Raw genomic sequence first — 27,750 nt, 5'->3', positions numbered from 1 at the left:
GACTTTTAATTTTCCCGTTTCTAACTGGGAAAAGCATGGGTGCCCAAGCACCATAATTTTGGCGATAAAGGACTTTTGATTTTTTCGCTTCCGACTTGGAAAAAGACGGGTGCCTAAGGGGCCATAATTTTGGCGATAAGGGACTTTTGATTTTTTCGCTTCCGACTTTGAAAAGGAAGCGTGCCTAAGGTTTAGGGAGAACATGTGACTTAATGCTTTTAATCGGATTGTGGTTGCTTTGTCATTGAACTTTGAATCCGATGGATGTCTTGCACTTGAAAAATATGCAAACTTGAAAATAAAATGCCATGCGTTAATTGTTCCCATGATCAAAGTAAAATACATTAAGAGTTAAAGAAGGAACGAATATTTTTGAAATGCTAGGACATCTGTTTATTTGTAAAGAAAGGGTTACCTTAGAAATAAAGAGTTCCGGTAGGATGCTTACTGTCTGATCTAAAATGAGTTCATATACTAAGTGAAGATAAATAAATACAACAAAGACTCCACACATGAAACCAAAGTGTATGCACTCAACTTCTTTTTCTTATTTGTGAAATGCAGGACATGTGTTTACTTGTTAATGGCATTAACCAGTCTCGTGACTCAACAAAAATTATCATTAGCAGAATTATGATTCATCTTTATGAAAACAATTACCTACCTTTCTTGGCAAGATATTATAAAATCCAGAAGTAGCCATTTCACTAATATAAATATTTATTTAAATAGAAAGTACAAGGAAAAAAGGTGACATAATTGAATATAACCACCAATTCTAAAATAGGCAAAAATACCTTGGGGTTTATGATGATTTTCTTATCCAATTTGAACCTTCTCAGAGGAAGCCAACAAAAAGACTATTTTCTTTATTCATAAACATGCACATAGTGAGTTTCAGTATTTATCAGTAAAGTGTTAATGAAATAGGTTTCTAAGTCTCTAACAATTGCAAACCTAAACAAACAAAATTTTCCATTTTTAAGAATACCCTGTAATTATTTAATCAAGCTACTCCAACACTAATTCTTTTGCATGCCTAGCATCCATGGAAGTTTTGCATTGAAAATTAGTTCATACAGCAATACTGCACATGTTTTATCTGTTCTTCTCAGTCTTGTTCTTAAAATGGAACATTCATGAGCTAACCTATCTCTATTACACATAATATGCATTCTACTAGCAATAATTGAAACAAAGATACAAATTTTAAGATTTCGATTTACCTTGCAAATGCATACCATCATATGGAAGAACTAATAGCGTAGCCATCTTGTGCACAACATATGCAATGTACTTTTGTTAATGTTTCTAGCTCGTGACACCGAATATGCCTTTAGGTTGTGCGACATCATCTTCAATGTTTTCATCTTATGGTGATATTTTCCTCGCAAGAAGGGAAGATGATAGGCTTTCTGGTGATATCTCATGTTGATGTTCATCCCCTTGGTTCATAGAACTTACATGACTTTGCATTCCGAGCTGCCAACGTGGTGCTTCTGGGTTATGGGAATATTTCCTTCGACTTACGGGCTGAAGTCGGGGAGTCCTTGCTATGAATTAGAAACAAGTAAATGAAGATGAGAATCAAAGTAGTGCTTACTGCACTTAGTGGGAATAATTGCTAATAACTGCATTTAGTGGAAATATTATATTATGCACGTAGAAGTTAAAGTAACTACATATGTACTTCAGTTTTTTATTTTATTTTATTTCATTTTTTCCAGAGTCAATTATGAAAGGCCTTCTTTGAAAATTAGTTCCAATGCAGTTTCAACACAAATCAAATTAGATCACACTATAAACATCAAATGCTACTCAACAAGTTTACGTTTTATTTCACACATTATGAACACCCAATTTTGTCCCAAATATTTAAAAATGACAAAAAAAAAAGGCGGCTCATTTTTTAAACCACTACACTGTTTCGGGTAGCAGTTGTTGGAGAGCTATTTCTCTCAATTGAACTGTTGGATCATCCTCAAATTTGGTCGGCATATTCCTCTCATATGATACTTCAATTTGACCGAACATATTTTCAAGCTAAGCCCTCTAGTGTGAGATATGGTTGTCAAAAAAATGACTGTCCACATTGAAAAAAACTAAATTTCCTAAGAAGTCCCACATTGCCTACTCTTCATTCCTTCCTTCTCCCTTCCTCTATATAAAGAGCTCATTCCCCTTCCTTCCAACACACACACCCTTTCGAGAGAACCAAATAAAAAAATACAAAAGGACTCTTCCAAGAGTTAAAAAGACACTTGAGCTTTATATTAAAGCTTGTGTCATAGTAATATTTTTTAAATATACTTGGGCTTGAGATTAAAACCAACCTAATGTGAAGGTAAAATTTTTGTTTTTGAGCAGAATTAGGGGAGTTTGTTAATTTGGCCGTGACGGCTTGTTAACTTATTTATCTGTGAGGATTAATTTAGCCGTGACGACTTGTTAACCTTATAGGCTGTTCTCAACAACTTGGCTCTGTACTCAAAGTTTTGTCGTCTTTGAGGTAAGTCTGCTTACCTTCTCCTTTAGTTAATAATTATTTATTTGTGTATGCTTTTTTCATGCTCTATATTTGTTTTATTAGTTTATAATTGTCTATGCTCTTTATCTATTTTTTAATTTATAATTGGCTATTTTTTTTGCATTTTTTATGCTCTTTATCTATTTTATTAGAAATTTTCTTATAATTGTTTATTACTTTTATATGTTCTTTATTGTTTTATTAGAATTTTTTCGTATGTAATTTAGACACTTAATTAGGGATTAATTTTGTCGTGACTACTTGTTAATCTCATAGTTTTTTGGGTCATTTTGGTTGTGACAGCTTGATGATTCAAGCTATTTTTAAGTTATTATTTTCGTATTAATTTATTTATTTATCCTAATTAAGGATTAATTTAGCCGTGACGGTTTGTTAATCTCGTAATATTTTTCAGGTTATTTTAGTTGTGACAACTTGGTAATTCGAAGCCTTTAAAATAATTTCTTTAAAATTATTTTCAAAAATTAAAACCAACCAGTACACAAATAATATTTAAGAACGACGTAGCTTTGAATTTCTCAAAGCACCTAAGAATACGTCGGAGCGGAACTCTTTCCGTCAAGCTAAAATAAAGTTTAATAAATTATTTCTCTTCTTAATCATATTTATATTTTAGGGGAGAAAACAAATATTTTTAAAAGCTATTAATAATTCGCACAATTAATTTAAGGTAACCATTTTTAAATGGATGTGTCAGGAGTGCAGTGGGATTAAGTTTTCATCTTTCCCTGCGCATAATTAGATTCCCGAATCTTTAATCCATAATTTTAAAGACTAGTTTGCAATAAAAAGTTTTTCAATTTTTACAAAGTAAATAAAATTAGTGGTGACTCCATTGTTTTTGATTTTTAATTTCGGGTCGTTACACACGTAATGTCATCGAACAATGCAGTTACAAGAATGTATATGTATAGGTATATATGTGCGAAGTATAATTCTGTAATACAATGTCTAAATATGATTCAATAAAAATAGGAAACAAACTTCTTCGAAGATTATTGTAAGATTTTTTTTTTTAAGATATAACTTCTACAACCTTTAGATAACAAAATATTTATACACCCTATGGATAATTTCAAAAGAGATTAAGTGCAGTGAAATTCATTATCTATTCAGTCTCTTCAGTACTTGAAAACTAACATGTATAGAAAAGTAAATATACTCAATTAATTTCCCAGAGCACAGATCAATAGATCAAACTATAAGGCTTCAACTTTACAGAATATAGTTTCACTAGTTAAAAGTACGAAAACATACGTTCTTATAGAACACTTTCACCTTAAACACGTGGATATATCAAATTGTTAAATTAATAGCAAGATGCAAACTTCACAAGCCAAAAGATGATTGGCCATACACAGCAGGAAGCTATCAAAATAATTATATAGCACTCAAAAGAAGCTTAGCTAGACTCAACTTATTAAAAGCAATAGACATCAAAACAATAAGTCATATGGTGATGTAGATGAATAAATCTTTGGTACTACTGCTGTACCTAGATTCAATGCATTCCATGAATGAGAGCTTTACACATCAGAGGAAAGAGAAAAAATTTAACAGAAAAAAAGTATTTTAGCTGACATGTAATATTTTCATTAATGGGATGCACTGAATCTTTGATACAAGAGTAGTACCAAAGATTTATTTGATGTAGACACCCTTTTTAATCATATCATGCTATTCGACGACCTGCTCATCTAATTTCTACAACATACACTAATCCTAACACCAAACAGTCATTTATGCAATAGTCTTTCACTCTCATTTTTAATGGAAAAGATTGGCCATTTAGTGGCTGAGTTTTCCAAATCTTAGTAGAGAAGCAAAGGGAGAATATGTGATTTTCTAGTGAAAATCTAATTAAAAATTCAAAAAAATATTATCATAAAAAGCATGTGCTTATGTTATTGCCATACATATTTTAGTGAGGGAAGAAATAAATAGCATGTTACCATACTTTGAAGAAAGATAACGAAAAGTAAAGATGAAATACGATTAGAAATTTACAATGAAGTTGGAGTTAAGTTAAAGATGAGGAAAAAGAAAGAATACTCAGCTTAATGGAGTAACCGTCAACACCCATCTAGTATGGGTATTTTGGATGCACATATGGAGACCAAAACTCATAAGGCTGAAGATCAGCTCAGCTTCCGGATTTGATATTGTCATTGGCCAATGATCCCGGTTGTGTGGCAGGTGGGAATCAAATTTAAGATTCTCACCGACGGCGCTAGATGTTCAGAGGTGAACATTAATGTCCAATGATTGTGCTGGTAATTGTTTTTATGGAGCGAGTGGAAGATATAGCAATGATAATCTGGACACTAGTGTGAATTCTATGGCTATCATGCCAAGCCTTGTAAGTATTGAGATATGTTATGAGATGATCCACTTATTAGCTATATGGGTCATTTATAGATGAAGTGCACTAGGAGATTGTGCATATTGTGGGCAGTTTAGTAGGTGATTTGGTGGTGTCATATAATGCTTAGTGGGTAGTTATTTATAGTGGATGAAAGTTGAGAGAAAGTGATGGAGTGAAATGCTTAGTGCATGTCATGTAACGGGGTAGAAAGTGGAGACGATTTAATTGGTCCATAACAGAATATATTCTAATACTTTAGATTGAGATATCTTAAATAGCTCAAATAAATTGCATCTTAATTGTAAAACTCTGAAAATTGTTATTCTAACCGAACTTAATTTTAAGTCAAAAGTATATGTTTCAAATTATAACTAGATAATAACTCTCTTATTGATATAAAAAAAATAGGAAAGTATAATTTGGAAGTTATTAGACATATTTTTAATTAATAAGCATATAGCTAAAAATTAAACCCTTAAAATAACTTAATACATTTGTTCAAACCTTACTTTAAAATTATTCGAATATGCTATTTTCTCTTTGTATGTGTTTAGAAATAAAGACTTTATATTTTTTATTAACAACAAAACCTGCAAATTTTAACACTAAATATATTTTTTAAAATTATCATAATTTCCAAAAAAAGAACTGTACAAGACTTTTGTTTAAAAAGAATAGAAGAATTTTTTTAAAAAATGGACTTCAACTAAAATGAATTAATTTTTTTAAAAAATTAAAAACCTTTCATTTTTTTAAATTTCACTAAAAAAGATTAAGCTTTCAAACAAAATCCAACATTTTAAATAAAATAAAATGTAATAGAATCAAACTTTTAAAATTTTAAAATTAATAATTTTTTAAATAATTTTTTAGTTTAAATTGGAAATTACTTCTTAAAAAATATTTTTTTATTACAATTATTTTTATTCTTTAATTTCAAAAATATTTTTCCAGTTAAAATCAAAATGAAGAAAAATGTTATAGGAAATAGAATTTTTAAAATACTTTGATTTTTTTAAACCCTTATAGGAGATAACTTTATTTCATATTAAAAAAATTTAATTCATTTAAAAACATTAAAATGATTTTATTGCACTTAGGGGAGTGTATTGAATTAAGATTTTAAAATATTGTTTTGAGATAAAAAATCTTATAGATTTTAAAAGACTATTCATAATTGGAAGGACTTTATAGACTTTTTTAAATAATTTTTTTTACTATCAAACTTTCATAAGATTGTCTATTAAAAGATTTTAATAGAATTTATAAGATTTAAAAAGATAATATGGATTTGCAAGATTTTAAAAAATAATATGAATTTTTAACAAATATTCAAAATTAGAAGAGTCAATAAAAGATATAACAAAGAAATGCAATGATAATAATAAAAAAGAAAATCATAATATAATTTACTTAATCAGTAAAATTCATGATAAAATTTCATACAAAAAAAAATTCATGACAAAATTTCGTTTGAAATTTTTTGCAATTAATCTTGTAAACCTTGAGGTTTTTTGGTTCTATGTGATGAGAGTTTTCTAATCATATATCATATGCATGTTTTTATTGAGTATTCCAAGAAAATTTTGAATCAGAATTTTTGGGTTTTATTACATGAAAATTTTAAAAAATTCTCAAATTATTTTCAATCTATACATTGAAATCTTAAATTGTTTTGAGGCTTTTGAAAACCAAGTTTTTAGTGATCTATTGACACAAAATTTGTTTGAAATCGTCTTCTATAGCGAAGGAATTTCGTTTATGAATTTATTGTTATGAAACATATGATTCATATTATGAAAGTTTCAATCTTTATTTAAATCGATGTTGTTTCAGTGATGTAAAACGAAAAATGGTTTGAGACTTTTTGTTCTCATGTTGTTTTCCCACTATTTTATATTGTTTTTAGTACAAAAATACACATTTTCGTGTCAAGAAAAATCACAACCAATAGTTTGAATTTTTTTTTAAACATCCAATTTTTTTCAAAAAAGGGCTAAAAAATCAACTATTTTTTTGCTTGATCAGATTAAAATCTTGCTGGGTCATTGTTTATGGGTTGTTTTGTGATAAAAATATCTCAAAAATATATTATTTTTGAACTTTGACGAAACTCCAATGGCGAAATTCGATTTTGACTGGGTTGATCCGCTAAGGAAAGAAGAAGATAAATGTAATAGAGAAATATCAAGAAATCCTAGGAGTTCAGATGATATTGTGAGAGAGACATTCTATTTATATTTCTTACTAAAAAGTCTCACGAAGTTTACACCAATAGAAAATTTATTAAAATCGTCATATTTTTTAATACGTTAAGATTAGGGGTGTCAATATAGGTTTTGACACGCGGGTCGACCCGCAAAAAAATTCGTATTGTGTTCGTGTTGAAAAAATGACACGTAAAAAATTCGTGTCATGTTCGTGTTGATATATTCGTGTTCATGTCGACCCGTAATTTTTTTAAATTATTTTATTTTTAATTTTTTATTATTATTTTTTTAATTTTTTTAATTTTTTTAATTTTTTTAATATCGATTCATTTTTTTAATTTTTTTTGGTCAATTACCATTTTAATCCCTATTTTGCGTGTTATTCGTGTTGTGTCGTGTCAACCCGGAAAAAATTCGTGTCGTGTCAATGTTGAAAATGTTGACACGAATAAGTGTTGATGTATTCGTATCGTGTCAATCCACAAAAAATTCGTATCGTGTCAGTGTTAAAAATTTTGACACGAATAAACATTCGTGTCGTGTTAGTGTTGATGTATTCGTGTCGTGTCAAATTCGTGACGTGTCAACTCATTTTGACACCCCTAGTTAAGATTGTTTTTTCTTTTAAAACCCTAATTGAATATGAACGGGTTTGGACGGACACTAAAATAATATCTTGAAATCCTAATCGAATACCAAATGATTTTTTTTTCAATCTTTTATAATCCTAATTGAATATTAATGAATTTTTTTATCCAAAAATAATTCATTAAAATCTTCTAATATTCCAATCCAATACACCATCTTATTCTCAATTTATTACATTAATTTTTGTTACAAAATTTTAAATTTTCCAGAAATCATTACCAATTGGGCTTTATTTAATTGTCATTATCAAAATTTGTGTGGGACCCGATGAATCAATCCACGGTCGAAATTACGGGTACAACTAATGGCTAAAACATCGAATGTAGTCTAACTTTTTCTCCCCGCTATAAATCTGCATCAACCTTAGCGTACTATAGTACACACTTACAGTCAGTCTCTCGCAGGAACGCGGTGAATCGGTGATCGCATTTACTCTTTTGTGCTCTGTTGAGGAGACCAGCGTCGCTAGGTTTCCGGCGAGGATGGGTGCGACGTTGCTGTCGGAGCTTGCGACGGAGATAGTGGTGCCGGTGTGCGCCGTGGTGGGTATTGTGTTCTCGTTGGTTCAGTGGCACTTGGTGTCGCGCGTAAAGGTCACGCCCGAGCACAATGGACCCTCGTCTTCACCCACGAAGAATGGATACGGGGACTCCCTGATTGAAGAAGAAGAGGGCATCAACGACCACAACGTCGTCATCAAATGCGCTGAGATACAAAACGCAATCTCCGAAGGTGAGCTTTGTCGTCGTTTAGATCTATCTGTTATCTGCTTCCGTTTTCTCTTTTTTCAAAAAAATCCACCCTTCCATTGTTATTACTAATGTGTCCTGACGGTGAGAGAGAGAGAGAAATGGTGAAAAATAATAGTAACAATTAACATTGAAAAACGAGAGCTAACGATTGTTTCTTTGGCATCGTTCATTGGGGTTTGTGATTTAATCATGAATTTGAAATATAATGAAGACGAATGCATAAAGCTTCTGGCTTTGTTATCCATTTTCTAATTTTATTCACTATTATTTGAGTACAGAGCTTTTGGAGGCAATAAATTTTTATTCCTTGTTTGAGATCATTTTCTTCCTTTTAATTTTCGATTTAATCACTTTATTTGCGGTCTTTGGTGTTGTCATGATTCATATTCTATTCCTGAATTATTGGGCTTGGATGCTACTAACGATTATTATTAATACGTAATTATGATCTCCTATGTAAGAGATTTAGTGCTATGTATTCATGTGCACGGCACGTGATCCATACTTTTGGGTACGTCATCTATATCTAAATAAATTTAATTTAATTTTTTTTTATGTATTTTTGTTCGTGTTGTCTTCTACGTTATTATTATTACTCTTTTTTTTTAATTACTAGGATTAAGCGGTTATGTAGTTTTAATTACATATTTTCAATAATATTAGGAGCATCGGACATATTGTTGTTACGTGCTTGTAACTTGTAAGTACGTGTTTAAGTGTTAACATGTTATTATCAATCAATATTATATAAAATTTAATAAATTATGCCACACATCCTGTGCTGCTGAGGCTCGGCAATTTCTTTAGTAACGCTTGATTTCACATTGAAAAATGTTTTGCTTGGAACAATTACGGAACTCCGTGCTAGTACTAGTAAATTCTGCGCATGTCCTGTTGGATGGTTCACAATTATAACCTAAGATGAAAATTTTCTAGGTGCTTCGAATTTATTGAAATCCTTTACCTTTATACGTACAGTGGGTTGTTTGACATGGTCTATGAGTAGTTCTTATTCCGTAATAAAAAAATTTCGTCAATTCTTGAGTTCAGAATCAACATCAACATCAACAACACCTTTATCTCAAATTAATTGGGGTCGGTGGTAGATGAACCCACATGAAAGATACAAAACGGTTGAAAAAAAAGTAAAAATATAAAAATATAAAAAATATAAAAAATAAAAATAAAAATAAAAAATAAAAAAATAAATAAAAAAATTAATAAATAAATAAATAAAAATACACAAATAAAATAATAAAATAAAATAAAATAAATTAAAATAAAATAAAATAAAAAATATATGTATATATAAATAAATAAAAGTAAAAAAGAAATGGACAAGAAGAAGTGGGGGAAATGAAGGGGAAAAAGACTAAAAAGGGACCATTTGGAACATAGGAATAACAGCGGGTCTAACCCTCCACCATACTTATAGCTTTTCTCCATTCCTTTCTAAGACATACTGTCCGCCAATCTATATCTCACTCCATTAAATCTTGTTTTAATACTTTCCCCCAAGTAAGCTTCGGCCTACCTCTGCCTCTTTTTGTGTTTAGCTTTTGGTAACAAACTTCTGTTCTTACAGTAGCATCCATGGGTCTTCTCATCACGTGCCCAAACCACCTCAATCTATGTTCTCTCATCTTCTCGGCTACCGGTACTACTCCGACCTTTCGTCGAATATCTTCATTTCTTATCTTATCCATCCTTGTGTAACCACACATCCACCTTAACATCCTCATCTCTGCTACTCCTATCTTATGCTCATGTTGCCTATGTGCTGGCCAGCATTCCGCTCCATATAGCATTGCCGGTCGTACTGCCGTTTTATAGAATTTTCCTTTTAACTTCAGGGGAATTTTGCGGTCACACAAAAATGCAGATGCACTACGCCATTTCATCCACCCTGCTCTGATTCTGTGATTTACATCCTCATCAATCTCTCCACCGTTTTGTAAAATGGAGCCCAAGTATTTAAAAGCATTTTTTTTGGGTACCTCTTGGCCATTTAGATGCACAGGTTCTTGGTCCTCATCTTGTACCAGAGAAAACTCACACTTCAGATACTCAGTCTTGCTTCGACTTAATGTGAATCCTCTGGATTCCAATGTGCTTCTCCACAATTCAAGTTTTCTATTAACACCCTCCTTGCTCTCATCAATAAGCACAATATCGTCTGCAAAAAGCATACACCATGGCACTTCCTCTTGAATATCTTTTGTTAGTTCATCCATAACTAAGGCAAAGAGGTAAGGACTTAGAGCCGACCCTTGGTGTACACCTACCGTGATAGGAAAATAACTTGATGATCCGTTACAAGCTTTTACACATGTAGTAGCCCCATCATACATATCCTTGATTGCCTTTACATACTTTAATGGAACCTTTTTCTTCTCCAGGACCCACCATAAAACTTTCCTTGGAACATGCTTTCTCAAGGTCTATGAACACCATATGCAAGTCCTTCTTCTTTTCTCGGTATCTTTCCATTAGTTGTCGCATCAAGAAAATGGCTTCCATGGTACATCTTCCTGGCATAAATCCAAATTGATTTACAGAAATCTTGGTATCTCTCCTCAAGCGATGTTCAATAACCCTCTCCCACAACTTCATAGTATGACTCATTAGCTTAATGCCTCTATAGTTTGAACAATTCTGTATATCTCCCTTGTTTTTGTAGATAGGCACAATCATACTTTTCCTCCATACATCAGGCATCTTATTCGTCTGGAGAATCTTATTAAAAAGATTGGTCAACCATTTTATTGCCACATCCCCCAGGCCTCTCCACACTTCAATAGGGACACCATCAGGCCCCAAGGCTTTATTAGTCTTCATCCTCTTTAAAGCTCCCTTAACTTCATGTGTATTAATTCTGCGTACAAATCTTCTATTCATATCATCATACGCGTCATCTAAGTCCACCTCGCTTGTATCTCCATCCCCATTAAACAGCTTGTTGAAGTATTTCAACCATCTTTCATTTACATCTTCATCTCTCACCAGAAGTTTTTGATTTTCATCCTTGATGCATCTAACTTGAGTGAGGTCTTTACTTTTCTTATCCCTTATCCTTGCAAGTTTATAACTACCTCTTTCACCATCCTTGCTCCCAAGATTTTTATTCAACTCGTCGAAAACCTTGCCTCTCGCTTCTCGCACTGCTTTCTTTGCATTTTTTCTCGCCAATCTAAACTTTTGCAGGTTCTCTTCGGGACTTTTATGCAAAGATCTAAAGCACTCCTTCTTATGTTTAATTGCCTCTTGCACCTCTCCATTCCACCACCATGTTTCCTTTGTATGAAATCCATTTCCTTTGCTTTCTCCCAACACCCTCCGTCCCAAATTTTGAATACACTTAGCCATCTCATTCCATATTGCATTTACTCCTCCATCAAACTCCCAAGGTCCTTCGTGCAACATTCTATCATTGAACTCTCTCTCTTTTCCCTCCTTAAGCTTCCACCACCTTATCCTTGGATTCTGAGCCCTCTTCTTCATTGTACGTACTTTGTTGAACCGAACATCCAAGACTACCAGCTTATGTTGCGTAGCAACACACTCTCCAGGGTAGACCTTACATTCGACACAAGAAGTTCTATCTTCTCTTCTAGCCAGGAAGAAATCAATCTGACTACGATTATGGCCACTATGATAAGTGATCAAGTGTGACTCCCTTTTTTGAAAAAAGGTGTTCACTAACATCAAATCGTAGGCTAGTGCAACATTCAAGATATCTTCTCCAGTCTCGTTTCTCGTCCCATAGCCAAAACCTCCATGGATTCTATCAAAACCTCCATTGCTTTTACCAACATGACCATTTAGATCTCCTCCTACGAAAATCTTCTCCTCTCGAGGTATTCCCCTCAAAACCTCCTCCAAGTCTTCCCAAAATTGGCTTTTATCAGTTGGTTGCAATCCAATTTGGGGTGCATACACACTGAGGATATTCAGGATTAAGTCACCCACAACAAGCTTAACCAGAATAATCCTGTCGCCTTTCCTTTTAACGTCCACAACTTTATCTCTGAAACTTTTGTCGATCATAATTCCAACACTATTTCGACTCTTGTTCGTACCTGTGTACCATAACTTGAAACCAGTTCCATCCACTTCCTTAGCCTTTTCTCCAGCCCACTTAGTTTCTTGCAAACAAACAATATTCACTTTCCTTCTAGCAAAAACATCTGCCAACTCCCTCAATTTACCCGTTAAGGTTCCTATGTTCCAGCTTCCCAATCTCATTCTTGAGTCCAGAATGCTGACGCTAAATGTACTTCTGTTAATTTTCAGCAAAAACAATATTCTTACTTTAATATTAGATTAATACCACGTGGTAGTTCATATGCTCCTTGTTAAGGTGCCTGGTTAGTGCTTAGTTACACATATAGGAGCTGGTGTATGGGAACTGACATTTTTGTTCTTTCTGGTGATTCCACGAATACTGGCATTATCTCACATCCTTAGCAGTGATTTCTGAATTCAACGGGATTATATTTTATTGTTCTTACAAGGTGTGTATGGATTTACAGGTGCAACGTCCTTTCTTTTCACTGAATATCAATATGTGGGGATTTTCATGGCTGCTTTTGCAATTCTGATCTTCCTTTTCCTGGGCTCCGTGGAGAGCTTTAGTACCAGGAGCCAGCCCTGCACATATAACAAGACGAAGCTCTGCAAACCAGCTCTTGCAACTGCACTCTTTAGCACTGTATCTTTCTTGCTCGGTGCTTTAACTTCAGTCCTATCTGGTTACCTTGGGATGAAAATTGCTACCTATGCCAATGCAAGGACAACCTTGGAGGCAAGAAAGGGAGTGGGAAAGGCTTTTATTACTGCATTTAGGTCTGGTGCAGTAATGGGTTTCCTTCTTGCAGCAAATGGTCTTTTGGTGCTCTACATTGCCATTAATCTCTTCAAGCTATATTATGGTGATGATTGGGAAGGCCTTTTCGAGGCTATAACTGGTTATGGTTTGGGTGGATCTTCAATGGCTCTGTTTGGGAGAGTTGGCGGTGGTATCTACACCAAGGCTGCTGATGTTGGTGCTGATCTGGTTGGAAAAGTTGAAAGAAATATCCCAGAGGACGATCCAAGAAACCCAGCTGTAAGTTATATTTACTCCTTTTCTACCTCCCTCCTCTTTTTCCCCCATCACTTTTCTGACCTCTGCTTTTTAATATTATAATGGTATTGAGCCTTTTCCATGGTCTCTTAAGGTGATTGCCGACAATGTTGGTGACAATGTTGGAGATATTGCTGGGATGGGTTCTGATCTTTTTGGTTCATATGCTGAATCATCTTGCGCTGCCCTAGTTGTTGCTTCGATTTCCTCATTTGGAATCAACCATGATTTTACTGCCATGTTATATCCGCTACTTGTCAGTTCTATGGGTATTATTGTCTGTTTGATCACTACTCTCTTTGCAACCGATTTCGCTGAGATCAGGGCTGTCAAGGAAATTGAACCTGCGTTGAAAAAACAGCTTATCATCTCGACAGTGCTCATGACCATTGGAATTGCAATTGTTAGTTGGATTGCTCTTCCATCATCCTTCACAATTTTCAACTTTGGGGTTCAGAAAGAAGTCAAGAGCTGGTAAGACATATATATTTACCAAAACAAAATGCAGATTTTGCATACCATGTGTTTTAAGTGTGTTTCTGACCTGTGTCATTTTGATCTAGAATTTTATTTGGTAGCTGTATTTTGAAAATGTATCATTTAATGATGATCCACTAATACTTCAGTTTTTTGATTTCTTGATGGTGGTGGGTAACAATTGAAATCCAGCTACTAACATAGTTCAAATTCCCAGGCAGCTTTTCTTATGTGTGGGTGTCGGTCTTTGGGCTGGACTCATTATTGGGTTTGTGACTGAATATTATACAAGCAATGCTTACAGGTAGCTGAATGATATTTTAGTTGTGCAATCTTTCCTTTCTATATCGGTCTTGACCTGTATCATTGATTGCTTTCAGCCCTGTACAAGATGTTGCTGATTCTTGCCGGACTGGTGCTGCGACCAATGTCATCTTTGGTCTTGCTCTGGGATACAAGTCTGTCATTATTCCTATTTTTGCCATTGCAATCAGCATTTTTGTGAGTTTTAGTTTTGCAGCAATGTATGGTATTGCTGTTGCTGCCCTTGGGATGCTGAGCACCATTGCTACTGGGTTGGCTATTGATGCCTATGGGCCCATTAGTGACAATGCAGGAGGTATTGCTGAGATGGCAGGCATGAGCCATCGTATTCGTGAGAGAACTGATGCCCTTGATGCTGCAGGCAACACTACTGCTGCCATTGGCAAGGTAATGCAATATTCTTGTTGGGGTTTGGCTACCCTTTATGTTTGAGCAGCCCGTCACATTTTTTTGTTCAGCTGCTTAGTTGCATAGATTTTTTGTGTCAAATTGTAATGCTGGAAAGAATCTCATATCAGCAATGTATGGGAGAGCTTGAAAGTATTGGAGCTTTAGTCGTTCTCTTAAAATGGTGCAGAACTTCAAATAATATCGGTTGCTTTCTTTCCGGTTTCCTCCGATTTTTATATGTAATTATTACTGAACTTGACTCTATCCTGTACTAGGGTTTTGCTATTGGATCTGCCGCACTAGTGTCTTTGGCCTTATTTGGTGCCTTTGTCAGCCGGGCAGGAATTTCAACTGTGGATGTCTTGACTCCCAAGGTCTTCATTGGACTCATAGTTGGTGCCATGCTTCCTTACTGGTTTTCTGCCATGACCATGAAGAGTGTTGGAAAAGCAGCTTTGAAGATGGTTGAGGAGGTTCGTAGGCAGTTCAACACCATTCCAGGAATCATGGAGGGTCTTGCCAAGCCTGATTATGCGACCTGTGTCAAGATTTCTACTGATGCATCCATTAAGGAGATGATTCCTCCAGGAGCCCTTGTCATGCTCACACCACTCATCGTTGGTACCTTTTTTGGCGTAGAAACTCTTTCAGGTGTTCTTGCTGGCTCTCTAGTTTCCGGTGTGCAGGTAATGCTGTTACTCTGACCATTAGTATTGTTTGAGTGAAAGTTATCGCTTTATATGAAGTTTTGCTTAATCCTGTTTATGTGCATTGGTTTTTATTAGATAGCAATATCAGCATCCAACACCGGTGGTGCCTGGGATAATGCTAAGAAGTACATTGAGGTAATAATTTAGTAAACTTTCGACATATATGAAAGATGATTATGTTATAGGATTTTTGGTTAGTAATGGAATTCCTCTTGGGCTTCAAATTTCAGGCCGGTGCTTCTGAGCATGCACGGACATTGGGTCCGAAGGGATCTGAACCTCACAAAGCAGCTGTTATTGGTGACACCATTGGAGACCCTTTGAAGGATACTTCTGGCCCTTCGCTTAACATCCTTATTAAGCTCATGGCGGTTGAGTCACTTGTTTTCGCTCCATTTTTCGCCACCCATGGCGGCCTGCTTTTTAAGATCTTTTGAGAAGAATAGGAAACGCTTTAAATTAATCCTTTTCTTTGGTGCGGAATAGGTTTGCCATTGACAATTAAGCCTTTTTCCTTTTTTTATTCTATGTACCAAATAGCCTCTCCACCTTTAGGTAGCTCTTCAATTAGGAGAAACATGAAATTTGTTACAAAATCTAGTTTTTGCCAAAATGTCAAATTTCCAGCTTAGTAATGTTTTCCTTCACGTTTGAAGGTTTGGGGAAATGTTTAGTTTTATAATTCACTTTATAAATCTACAAAAGTAACATGATATGAAATTAGGTTTTGTTATTTCTTATGATTTCATATAAAAAATAGATATGTATCTTTGAAAGGGGTATAGTTCAGAAGGCAATAATCTTATAATCACTAGTTGGGTAGCTTGATTATATAAAATGACCATATAAATTATAGTGTACCTTATTGATACATACAGAATAACACACTTAATATATTAACCGAAAAAGAAACTCCAAATACAAATATATATGCACATAGCGTCTAAAGGTTTATAATCACAAATTGAGAGCTCTAGAAGTCTGCCTCTAACTCTGATGTCACACTTTTGCCACATGAAGGGCTCTCATTCCTCGGTTGTAGTATTTGAAATGTATATCAGCATAATCTTTCACTTTCTTGTATAATTTTTGCTGTTGTTCATTGACCAAACCTTGTTCTGGTCCTATCTCTTTGTTTGGCTCAGGGGTATAGAACATTGCAACAGATATCCTTTCCCTCTTGGAGTTCGTTAGAACCCTATGCACAGGACTTTTGAAAACTCCATTAGTCATTATCTGCAATATCATAAAGGAATATTTAGAGAAGGCTTAATGTGATTTATTGTCACCTTTACAATTCCCGATGTACATTACCTATGGGAAATGTACACACACAGATCGAAAAAACAAAAAGAAAAAGGGAAGCGATACAGCGATTTACTCTGGTTCACCCAATGTAGGTTACGTTTAGCTTGTTTGTACTATATTCACCTCACCATCACTTGGTTTATAAGGGAATATAAATAAGATTTAGAAAACTTAACATCAGCAATTCATGGACCCAAGTTGTCTTTGCTGATCCCGTCAATAAGGACCCTCATCAGTACGAGAAGTATGAGTCATACCTAACACTACCTACATTATCTCATTTCTAACAGCTATTTTTTTTTTATTTGATATCAATCCTAATTACATTTTTGAGGCGAGTAGGCTTGAAAGCTTCAGCTCACTGGTTGTGAGACTAATCTCGAGTGCAAGACGGGGCAAGATTAAAGTTTTATGTCCCTCTCCAAGATGGTATTTGTGGGGATCAAACCGAGATCCTTCCCCATTCACAAATTCCCCATTCACAAATCCTGGATTTTCAAATTGAGAGAGATATTGAGAGAGATCAAGAATTCTCACTTCCATTGAGTAGAATGGAAGATGTATTCTATCTCGAACTTTGTTATAAAAACATATTAAAAGCACACACCTCCATTTGATCGCCCATGAGGACTAATAGGGCATGAGAAATTGTTGGAATTGTGAACCATTTTCCATCTTTGTGGACTTGGAGACCTTCAACATCATCTTGCAGTATAATGGTGTAACCTGATCCATCTGCGTGTGGTTTAAGTCCAAGAACAAGATCAGGCCGCGTACAACAAGAGTAGTAGTTGAACCTCACTTGCAGCGGTGCTTGTTCACCAAATTGATTCAGGAAGCAGTTTTCTTCTAAATCCAATGACTTTGCAATGGCTCTAGAAATAAGATTTGTTGCCTCTCTCATCTTTACAGTGTATTCTTCCAAAACATCCCTGCAGAAATGTGACTAACTAATAGTAATCTCAATTATCAGGACATCAATCTCCACTAACACATAAACAAGGTAGCTACCAACCTTTTGAACATTTATTTTAACAATTAGCATCAATTAAGGTCCTTAGTATACTATTTGGTTTTAATTTACCTAAAGGATGATGGATTTTCTGGCCAAAGGCAGGGCTTCCTTCTATCTTCAGGGTAAACTTCAAGAAACAAACGATCTGACCAGTCTAAAGATTGGCCTTCTTCAGGAACTGGATCAGCACCATACCCTTCAAATTCTTCCACCCCTTTTGAAATTTTCTTCTTTTGTTCCATTGGCTGCTCAAAAAATTCCCTTGCAACTTGACGAACCTTATCCAAAAGTGAGTTTGATGTACCATGATTTATTGCCTGAAATTTCATAGAAAAAGTACACAAACAGAAGAAGATTATAGGATTGTTTTGTGCAAGTGATATCTACAAACTGGAAATAAAAAAGTGGCAAATTGGGCATGGACCTGAAAGCATCCCCAGCAAGAGAGAGCTGATTTTAGCTTTTCTAGCTCTTCTTTTTGTTTAGTTGCTGGTGTTGGTAAAGAAAGGAGCCCAAAATCAATGATGGGTAGTGAGCATGATGCAGAAGGGACATTGTGTGCAAAGTCGTCATCATCATCTCTGCAAACATAAGGTGGTGGTGGTTCCTCACTATTTAAGACCATTTCTTGAACACGTTTGGATATTAGTGCTTCCATTGGCATTATAGAAACTCCTTTCATGTTATATCCTAAAAGTCAATTACCTTCGTCCTCCTTTCTCTTTACTACTCTCTATGTTTATATTAACGTAAGCACTGAAGAATGATAAAGTCCCTTTCGGTGCGCTTTCGGTAGACTGTGGCTATGGTTCTTTACATCCCAAGGTTTATCACAGTTTCACCGTCCCCGTTTTAAAAAGTGGAATTAAAATAAAATAAAAAAGCACAAAAAGGTAAACCAAAAATAGGCCTGTGCAATTTTCACACTTCTAGCCTAAAGGGCTCTTGCGTGAGAGGGCGTGTTGAGATATATAGTCCTACATTGATTGGATGAGCAACTAATATGACCTTTATAAGACCTTGGACACTCCCACCCCTTGAGCTAGCTGTTGGGGTGGTGTATCCCAAGGTTCTTTACATGATATCAGAGCTTGAGTAACTACAAGGTCACAAGTTCAATCCTCATGGCCCCCCACTTTCAAGTGAAATTAAAAATTAAAACAAAAGCACAAAAGGTAAACCAAAAATTGGGCCTGTGCAATTCCACCCTTCTAGCCCAAAGGGCTCTTGCGTGAGGGGGCATGTTGAGATATATAGTCACACATTGATTGGATGGACAACTAATATGGCCTTTATAAGGCCTTGGGCACTCTCATCCCTTGAGCTAGCTTTTGAGGTGGTGTATCTCAAGGTTCTTTACATCTCAAGGTTTTTTACAGTGGCCAAAATCAAAATGTAGAGTATTGTTCAATTGGTAGATTTGTTGCTCTGTTGATAAGTAAAATTAAAATAAAGTTAATTATACAGTTGATATTTTTTTGAGTAATTATTTAATTTATTACCATTATACAGAATGGAGAAACGCTTGTCGATTTATAAAAAAATGAGTATCATTTTAAAAGACAAGGTGTGTCGTTTTAAGTTACAGAAAGAGATAAATTATAAGAAAGACACCGAGTGAAAAAAGTTTTAAAGATGTAAGTCCCACTTCTTTATAAGAAGAGTGAAACGATATAAAATGTGTTATATAAAATGACACACCTTTTTTTCCTGATTTTTATTTACATGGTTAATAATGTCTTAAAATTCCAATTTCTCTAAATTTTATTTTAACCGTGTTACCGAGCATATATTGCTAAAGCATCCTGAGTTTGCTAAAATGGTGGGGAAGCTTTCATGTCAAGGAGTGTGTAGAATGAAAAAGACGTAAAGCCAACGAAAGAAGCATAAAGCAAACTTTTGGCTGAAATTTCAAAGTTACCGTGCATGTCTTATTCATTCACGAGAATTTTGAGATTTTCTGTGTATGTTCTTGTACAAACGGTGAAGGTTTATGTATCAGTGTCGTGCAACTGTTTTTAAGCATCTCGAGAGGGTACTATTGTTTTATGGAAACTATTACTCCGAGGTAATTATCTCATGATATCTCACTTCAAAAGTCTTATCCACTTATTTTTTTTTAATCCTTTAATGATAGGCTTCACGTGATTTTTCTCTATAATATGAAAAAACTGTTGGGAACTCGGTTCCCTCAGATCGGCTCAGGGGCCTTTGTGCGGAAGTCTATCAACAAGATCCTGATCTCGCATCTCCACAATACCTCGGCCTGAACTTCACCAGGTCGGGTAGCACAGCGAAAAAATCAAAACGAAAAATCACAAAACAGGAGAGAAAGAGAGAGAGAGAGAAAAAGAACACAACCAGATTTAACGTGGGGAAACCTTCTTCAATGAAGAAGTAAAAACCCACGGACCCAGTCCAGATCAAAAATCCACTGTGAAAATAATGGTTACAAATAATCAGAATCACCAATGTGTGGTGGTTAACTAAACCTCTCCAACAATGGTGATAATCAAACTACCCTAGAGATGTTTCACTCAAACTCTCTATAGATCTCTCAAATGCAAAGCATAAAGCTTTGCTCAAACAGTCAAATAATTATCTCTCAAATTTTTCTCTAATCTCTTAACCTAGCCTCCACCTACAACTAATGAATATATATAGAGGAGGTGGAAATTAGGGTTAAGGTTTTTAGTAAACCCCTCAAATGAGCTTGGGCTTAGCATTGAAGGAGGAAGCCCAACAAATCTCCCCCTCCGACTTCAATGTGTCGGCTTCAGCATCAACCCGGCTCCTTCACAGCAGTCTTCAAATTTTCTTGCTAGAACTGGCTTTGTCATCATGTCGGACCAATTTTGGTTAGTGTGCACCTTGACGAGTTCGAGCTCTCCACCTTCCACCACATCCCGGATCCAGTGATACCTCACATCAATATGCTTAGTGCGGGAGTGATAGGTTGAATTCTTCGCAAGATGGATTGTGCTTTGATTGTCACAACCCAACTCGTACTTGTCTTGATCATGGCTGAGTTCCATGAGGAACTTCTTCATCCACAACATCTCTTTGCTTGCCTCAGTAGTGGCAATGTACTCAGCCTCAGTTGTTGATAGTGCAACACATTTCTGAAGTCTTGATTGCCAAGAGACAGCTCCTCCGGCAAATCTCATCATGTATCCCGTCGTCGACTTCCTCGAGTCGAAATCTCTCCCTAAATCAGAATCCGAGTAGCCTTGCAACTCGGCTTTGCCTTCTCCAAATCGGAGACATAAGTCTGTCATACCTCGGAGGTACTTGAAGATCCACTTCACTGCTTCCCATTAAATCACCAGGCTAGCTCGAGCTCAACCCGGCTCTGATACCAAATGTCAGGCGGATCGAGGGAGAAGCCCGTGGTGGGGGGCCACCATCAATGAGCCAAGCTACTCCACGTACACCAAGTGGATCTGATACCACATCTCAACCCAAAGCCTTAAGGCATTTGATTCATGGGTCCTTCCACTTATATACTCTTCACTTAGCCCATTACCAATCAATGTAAAACTTATCACACTTGAATATTTCAACAGTTCTATTATTTTTACAATAATGCTCACTAACTGATTCTGACTAATGCCTAGCAACTTATGGCTAACTGGATAGAACAACTTTTAGTATTGTCTATTTTATATTAGTTTAATTAAATTCAATTTTTTCCCGGATGCACCATAGAATTGAATCCTAATGTATAAAATTAACAAGTATTTAAATTTAAATCCCTCAAGGAAATGAATTTTGAACTCATTAATGAATATTTAAATTAACAACTTATAATGAAAATCCATTAAAAGAATTAAAAAAAGAAATTATTGTATTCAAAATAATTACAAGCTTTAAATAATTGAATGATTTCAAAAGAGGATATTTTGCAGCAGCCTATCAGAACCTAAGAAGGTGGGGACTGGGGAGGAGGGGGACTGAATGATTTGACATAGTGTTGACCGTTCACGGCAAGTAATGGTAACCTTCCAAATCAATTATCGAAAAAAGCCATAACATCATTATCCACTTAAATCAGCATATGCAAATTCCCCCACAAATTCCTCAAACAAACGTTTATGTATAGTAAACTCTTAAATTTGAGTTAATTTTTTTCCTCTTATCTGATCATTAATAAATAGTTACACTGATATTTATCGACACGGGATACGATATGATATGATACTCTTGACACGTTAATTTTAAAAAATGTTAAATTTTGACACATTAAGACACGTTTTGATATTAAATAATATTTTTAATTTATATAGTGTATATTATATTTAATATTCAATAACTTAACAAAAAAATAAAGTTAAACTTATAACAGCCATCAATTTTGCAAAGAAACATCAGATAACCCAAATATTTATATTGAGATAGGATCAACTTACACTAGTGTAAGAATAATAAATCTTACACCAAATCTTAACCGTTGATTTTCGTGCATCCAATGATTGAGATTTATTGGGAATTAAAAATTAATTAATGAGTGAGACCTAATAAATCTTAACCGTTAAATGTAGAAAATCAATGGTTAAGATTTGGTGTAAGATTTATTATTCTTACACCGGTGTAAGATGATCCTGCCCTATTTATATTAAATTTAATAAAATAGTAATTGTATCCAACAAATCTAATAGTTGGAGCTAAAAACACAATGCAACGCACCATTTGAATATTTTTTTGAGTCTCTGCAATGCGTGTTGAAGTGTCAGAGTGTTGGAGAATATCGATAAGTGTTAGACACAATACATCAGAATTTTTAAAATATCGATACTTCGTGGGTTGTCATAAAAAAAAATCCAAATCCAAAATCTGTTGTCTAGAAAAACACAATAATGCAATTGCCATTTTTGTCTGTTTCTCTTATGTTTTTTCATATTTTCCCTTTTAAATCGAAATGGACCTCTAGCTACTCCTTAAGGCTCAATACAAAGTAAACCGGTATTGCACAAAAAGGCCCGATTTGTTATCCATTGATTGAAGGCCCAAACTATATGTCTTGCAATCTCATCTATCCATCCACGTGTTCATATTTTTCATTGATGAGATCCAACGGCCACTGCTCTGCCACCACTCCATGTTCTTTTACACCACACCCTTCAGTTTTCTCTCTCTCTCTCTCTCTCTCTCTCTCTAGTTTCAGTGTTCTGTTTCATCTTCGTCCTCGAAAATGCTGGCACGCCTCGCCGCGAATCGCATCAACGAGATCCGTCAGATTTTCCGTCAGGTTTTCTTTCGATTTCATCTCCCATTTTCTTCACTTCCTTTTCTGATTTTTGATTAATTATTTAAAATATTTTTCTGATTTTCCTCCTTCTCAGCCTTCGAGGGCTTTCTCAACGGCTCTGAACTATGTAAGTGCCCTTCGTTTTCGCTTCGATTTTCTTAGTTTTCCGTTTCATGCTTGTGATTGTTGATGTATCGATTTTTTTTTTACTGGGACAGCACCTTGACTCTCCCGACAACAACCCCGAGCTTCCGTGGGAATTCAGCGATGCTAACAAAGAAAAGGTGATGTTTTATCGCTCTGGAATTGTAAAAATTCGAACTTGGAATGTGGGTACCATGACATGTGATAATTTAACAATATATAGTTCACCGTCAATGTTAAAATACAAAATGTAGCAGTAGGCACCTCTGAAGATGATTAGTCTAATTATCTTGCTTCTAATTTTGTTTTTGGCGTTGATTGAATTATGCCTAATTGCCTATTGCTATCAGTGTTTTGTCTTTATAAACTTTGGTCTCTCTTTCTCTCTTAATATATATTGACGCTTAATCACTATAAACATACTGTTTTAACAATTTAAAGTTATCTGTCATGTAATATATTCTATAAGCTATATTACTTTATTGCTTAACCAAATGAATATTATATATTCTATTACATTGAATCTGGCTCTGGACCTACAAAATCTGGTGTACATGAAAAGTTCAAAACTCTTCAAGGATGTGTGCTGGGTTGCAACTTATTGCTGTTCTCAATTTGCCCCACTGTTACTCTTTTGCCTGACTAGCTTTGTTCTTTACTCTGGAGTAATCAAAGTTGCTTATTAAAGCAGAAAATATTACCTAAGAAAGAGTAGAATTTACGAATTGATGCCTTCATGATTGGTTCTATCATAATGTATCTAAGAATTATGAATTTTTAATTCAATATGGACATCATGTGTATGATCCTTTTTTGTGGCTAGCACATGTTTAAAAAGCTCTTAATGATTTTAATCTGTGCTAATTACAGGTTAAGGAGATTATATCTCACTATCCATCCAACTATAAGCAATCTGCAGTGATCCCTCTGCTGGATCTTGCCCAGCAGCAGCATGGGGGCTGGCTTCCTGTTTCAGCAATGAATGCGGTATGTTGGCCTCATGCTTGAAGTATTCTCAGTATGTCTAGAAATGGATTTGGGGTTCTCTTCAGTTTTCAAAGAACTGTAGAAAATCCGAACCACAAAATTTGTAGCATTTTATTTTAAAATATAATTATAAAAATCAAAAATATTAGCACTCTTGGATTCATGAACTGCACGTGGCAGTTATTTGCAGACTGCAGGTGATCATAATTCTGTCTAGAAACATATCAAAGGACCATGTCTGATTCTTTGAGCTAGTCCTGTAATGCTGTTGGCGGAAAAAGGTCATCCATGTAGGATTGCAAGTTATTGAACTGGATTTATTGTGTTTGATTGATAATGTCTATAAAGTACTAAATTTAACAACTCCTGTGAGTTGATGATGTTCCTACGTGACCCCTAAATAATTCCTGTGATAGTCTTGAAATTCTTTCAATGAGCCTATTATGTTATTGTGAATTTCCAGTCAAGATGGTCCTTTTGAAATTCTTGCTGAGGTTTTCAGAGTGAAGCCTTTTCCTTTTGTGATAGTTTGTATAGACATATTTGTCTTCTGCTGAAGTATCACTCTGTTGGTTGACATACATGCTATGTTTAAAATCTATACACGCAACAAGGTTTGATTATTGATGTACGAATATTTCTTCTCCTTCTATGTTAATGCTCGTCATTCTTTCATTGAGTTTTACTCATAGCAGCCTGTCACTAGGATGCTGCTGTGGAAATCCCAAATTAGTATAATGTTTGCAAACTGAATTTTAAAATTCTTAATAGTGCAGGAAGCTATTCAAATCCTTATAAATAAACAGTTTTGTGAATTATTCAGGTGGCTAAGACTATAGAGGTTGCTCCTATTCGGGTATATGAGGTTGCCACATTTTACTCAATGTTCAATCGAGCCAAGGTGAAAAACATATAAGCTTCAATGCTTTCATTTTTGTTTGTCCACATTAACCAAGCCAGGGCTTATACGGATCAACTTGCTTTAAATTTTCAGGTTGGGAAGTACCATTTGTTGGTTTGTGGAACAACACCTTGTATGATACGAGGTTCACGGGAGATTGAGGAAGCTTTATTGAAACACTTGGGAGTGAAGCGCAATGGTTGATTCACCTGTCTTAATTTCTCCCATTCACCTAATACTGAACCTTATCTTGTTTTTGACAAATTGAAACCATATGATTTATCTAAAAATTACTTTCTTTTTACGTCTAATTTGCAGAAGTAACACAAGATGGTTTGTTTTCTGTTGGAGAAATGGAATGCATGGTAAGCCTTTTCATTAAACAATATCTTATATCAGATTCAACTTGTTCCTTGTCCTTAGAGTTGTAGTCCTGTTTGATTTTTGCTGACATGAAGCTTGTATAGAGCGGAAATAATTACATGAAGAACAAAGCTGGATTGTGGTGAACGTTGTTGTGATAGTTTTGGATATATCTCTGATAACAATACTGAATTTAAAACTCTTTAGTATTTTACCTTTTTCAGTAATATTAAGTTACCCAAATAATCCCTTGGATTATTAGCAGAAGAAACATCTCAACAAACTTTATGGGACAATAGTATCTAAAATAATAATAGAAATAAATAACAGTATCAACATCAACAACACTTTTATCCCAAACTAATCGGGGTCGGTGGTTGATGAACCCAAATGAAAGGTACGAAAAAATAAAAGTAAAAATAAAAAGGGGTGTAAAAAAAATAAATAAATAAAAAATGAATAACTAAATAAAAAAAAAAAGAAGAAAGATGGGGAAGGGGAAAAGAGACAAAGGAAAAGAAGGGGGAAAGAAGAAGGGGGGGGGGGGGGCAAATAAAGAGGAAAAGGACTAAAAAGGGATCATCTCGAACATAGGAATAACAACGGGTCTAACTTTCCATTATGCTAATAGCTTTTTTTCATTCCATCTTAAGGCACACCTTCCGCCAATCTATATCCCGTTCCATTAAGTCTTGTTTTACTATCTTTCCCTAAATGAGTTTCGGTCTACCTCTACCTATCTTTGTGTCGAGCTCTTGGTAACAAACTTTTGTTCTTATGAGGGGCCTTCTCATCACTTATGCAAACCACCTCAATCTACGTTCTCTCATGTTTTCAGCCACCGGTAGTACTCTTGCTTTACGTTGAATATCTTTATTTCTTATCTTATCCATCCTCGTATAACCACACATTCACCTTAATATTCTCATTTCTGCTACTCCTATTTTATGTTCATGTTGTCTAGGTGCTGGCTAACATTCAGCTTCATATAAAATTGTAGGCCTTTCTACTATTCTATAGAATTTTCCTTTTAGCTTAAGGGAAATTTTGTAGTTACATAAAAACCCTGAAGCACTAAGCCATTTCATCCACCCTGCTAACAGTATCTAAATGAAAAAATAAAATGAAATCACCTATTGTGGTGGATGGTTTTTGTGATTTGGAGAAAAAATAAATCCAAGGGGAGGTGAAAGAGTTGCATACTTGTGTTCTGTTTTTCCGAGTTGCACACAATTACAGTCCTATATGTAGTCTATAGGAGTGACAATGTTGTGATGTCCGATATTTTATTGATTAACCACGGAATGCATGATTGAAGTTGTTGGTGTTATGCAGGGATGCTGTGTGAATGCTCCTATGATTACAGTGGCTGATTACTCAAATGGATCCGAAGGATATACTTATAATTACTATGTCCGTCTTTTCCCTTTTGTTTCTCTTTTTTTTATACTTGTACTTCTGAAGCACTCTTGATATGTCATGTTGATGTTGATTCCAGGAAGACGTAACCCCAAAGAGAGTAGTTGAGATAGTGGAAATGCTGAGAAGGGGTGAGAAGCCACAGGTAAGGATATTGGCCTTGATCTATTTAATTATTGTCCATGTTATACAAACTTACACCTTCTTGGCATATCTTTTAATTTGTTTGAATTTAGCCCGGCACACAAAATAAAGGGCGGACGAACAGTGGACCTGAAGGAGGTAATACTACTTTGTTAAGTTCTCCCAGTGCTCCTCAATGCCGTGACCTCGATGCCTGCTGAAATGTGTTACATTTTTTGCCTTCAATAATATGAGGCTTGCATGCCTTGATCGGAACATTGTCGAATTGTTACATGCTCAACCATTTTTTGTGTTAACCTACCAGGATGGCTTCCGATTAAGTTATCTGTTCCATAAAAAGCCATTGGTCTCTTTGCTTGTTTACATCAGTGTTGTCTATGTTTTTCTGTACTCTGTTGTACATTAATCATCATGAATGAAATTTGAGATTCCAATGTCATCTAATAATTTATTTAAGCAAGTGAATTGCGTTGGCATGCATTATCCATGTGGGTTACGACCATTCAACAATGGTAATGGTAGTGCAATTTTGTTGAATGCTACACACGCTTCCTTGATAGAGGCCATGGGTACTCCGAGTCCGGTCCTAGTAGTAGCAGGTTATAGAATGAAATGTTCAATTGTTATTTGATGATTAAGGAAAGTTCCTGGCAGGACCGAACATAAACATAG

General features: G+C 35.0%; 3 protein-coding genes across 4 annotated transcripts; 2 read left to right on the top strand and 1 right to left on the bottom strand.

Moving 5' to 3' along the window:
* The first annotated feature begins 8,253 nt into the window (after positions 1-8,253).
* LOC133293415 (pyrophosphate-energized vacuolar membrane proton pump-like) lies at positions 8,254-16,140 on the top strand. The gene is made up of 8 exons (XM_061491985.1): positions 8,254-8,503; positions 13,056-13,630; positions 13,743-14,122; positions 14,343-14,429; positions 14,506-14,836; positions 15,115-15,525; positions 15,625-15,684; positions 15,780-16,140. The coding sequence occupies exons 1-8, from the start codon at positions 8,254-8,256 to the stop codon at positions 15,984-15,986; spliced, it is 2,301 nt and encodes a 766-aa protein (XP_061347969.1). The 3' UTR covers positions 15,987-16,140.
* A 237-nt stretch (positions 16,141-16,377) lies between these two features.
* Positions 16,378-18,582, bottom strand: LOC133293466 (protein SRG1-like). The gene is made up of 4 exons (XM_061492049.1): positions 18,297-18,582; positions 17,942-18,189; positions 17,465-17,789; positions 16,378-16,785 (listed from the first exon to the last, which is right to left on the bottom strand). The coding sequence occupies exons 1-4, from the start codon at positions 18,552-18,554 to the stop codon at positions 16,549-16,551; spliced, it is 1,068 nt and encodes a 355-aa protein (XP_061348033.1). The 5' UTR covers positions 18,555-18,582; the 3' UTR covers positions 16,378-16,548.
* A 4,387-nt stretch (positions 18,583-22,969) lies between these two features.
* LOC133293444 (NADH dehydrogenase [ubiquinone] flavoprotein 2, mitochondrial) lies at positions 22,970-27,521 on the top strand. Of its 2 annotated transcripts, none has more exons than XM_061492017.1 (10): positions 22,970-23,120; positions 23,215-23,247; positions 23,339-23,404; positions 24,135-24,251; positions 25,075-25,152; positions 25,246-25,351; positions 25,471-25,517; positions 26,851-26,928; positions 27,014-27,079; positions 27,171-27,519. In XM_061492017.1, the coding sequence occupies exons 1-10, from the start codon at positions 23,064-23,066 to the stop codon at positions 27,276-27,278; spliced, it is 756 nt and encodes a 251-aa protein (XP_061348001.1). In that variant the 5' UTR covers positions 22,970-23,063; the 3' UTR covers positions 27,279-27,519. The 2 variants fall into 2 exon arrangements, with proteins under 2 accessions (XP_061348001.1, XP_061348002.1); XM_061492018.1 differs by having other exon boundaries at positions 22,995-23,120; positions 23,203-23,247; positions 27,171-27,521.
* The last annotated feature ends 229 nt before the right edge of the window (positions 27,522-27,750 follow it).

Source organism: Gastrolobium bilobum, unplaced genomic scaffold (genome assembly GCF_033153095.1).
Source record: "Gastrolobium bilobum isolate Gb01-03AN ecotype WA unplaced genomic scaffold, APGP_CSIRO_Gbil_v1 utg18566, whole genome shotgun sequence".
NCBI classification, from domain to species: Eukaryota; Viridiplantae; Streptophyta; class Magnoliopsida; order Fabales; family Fabaceae; genus Gastrolobium; species Gastrolobium bilobum.
The sequence above is the reverse complement of the archived record's forward strand: the minus strand, read 5'-3'. Positions and strand labels throughout refer to the sequence as shown.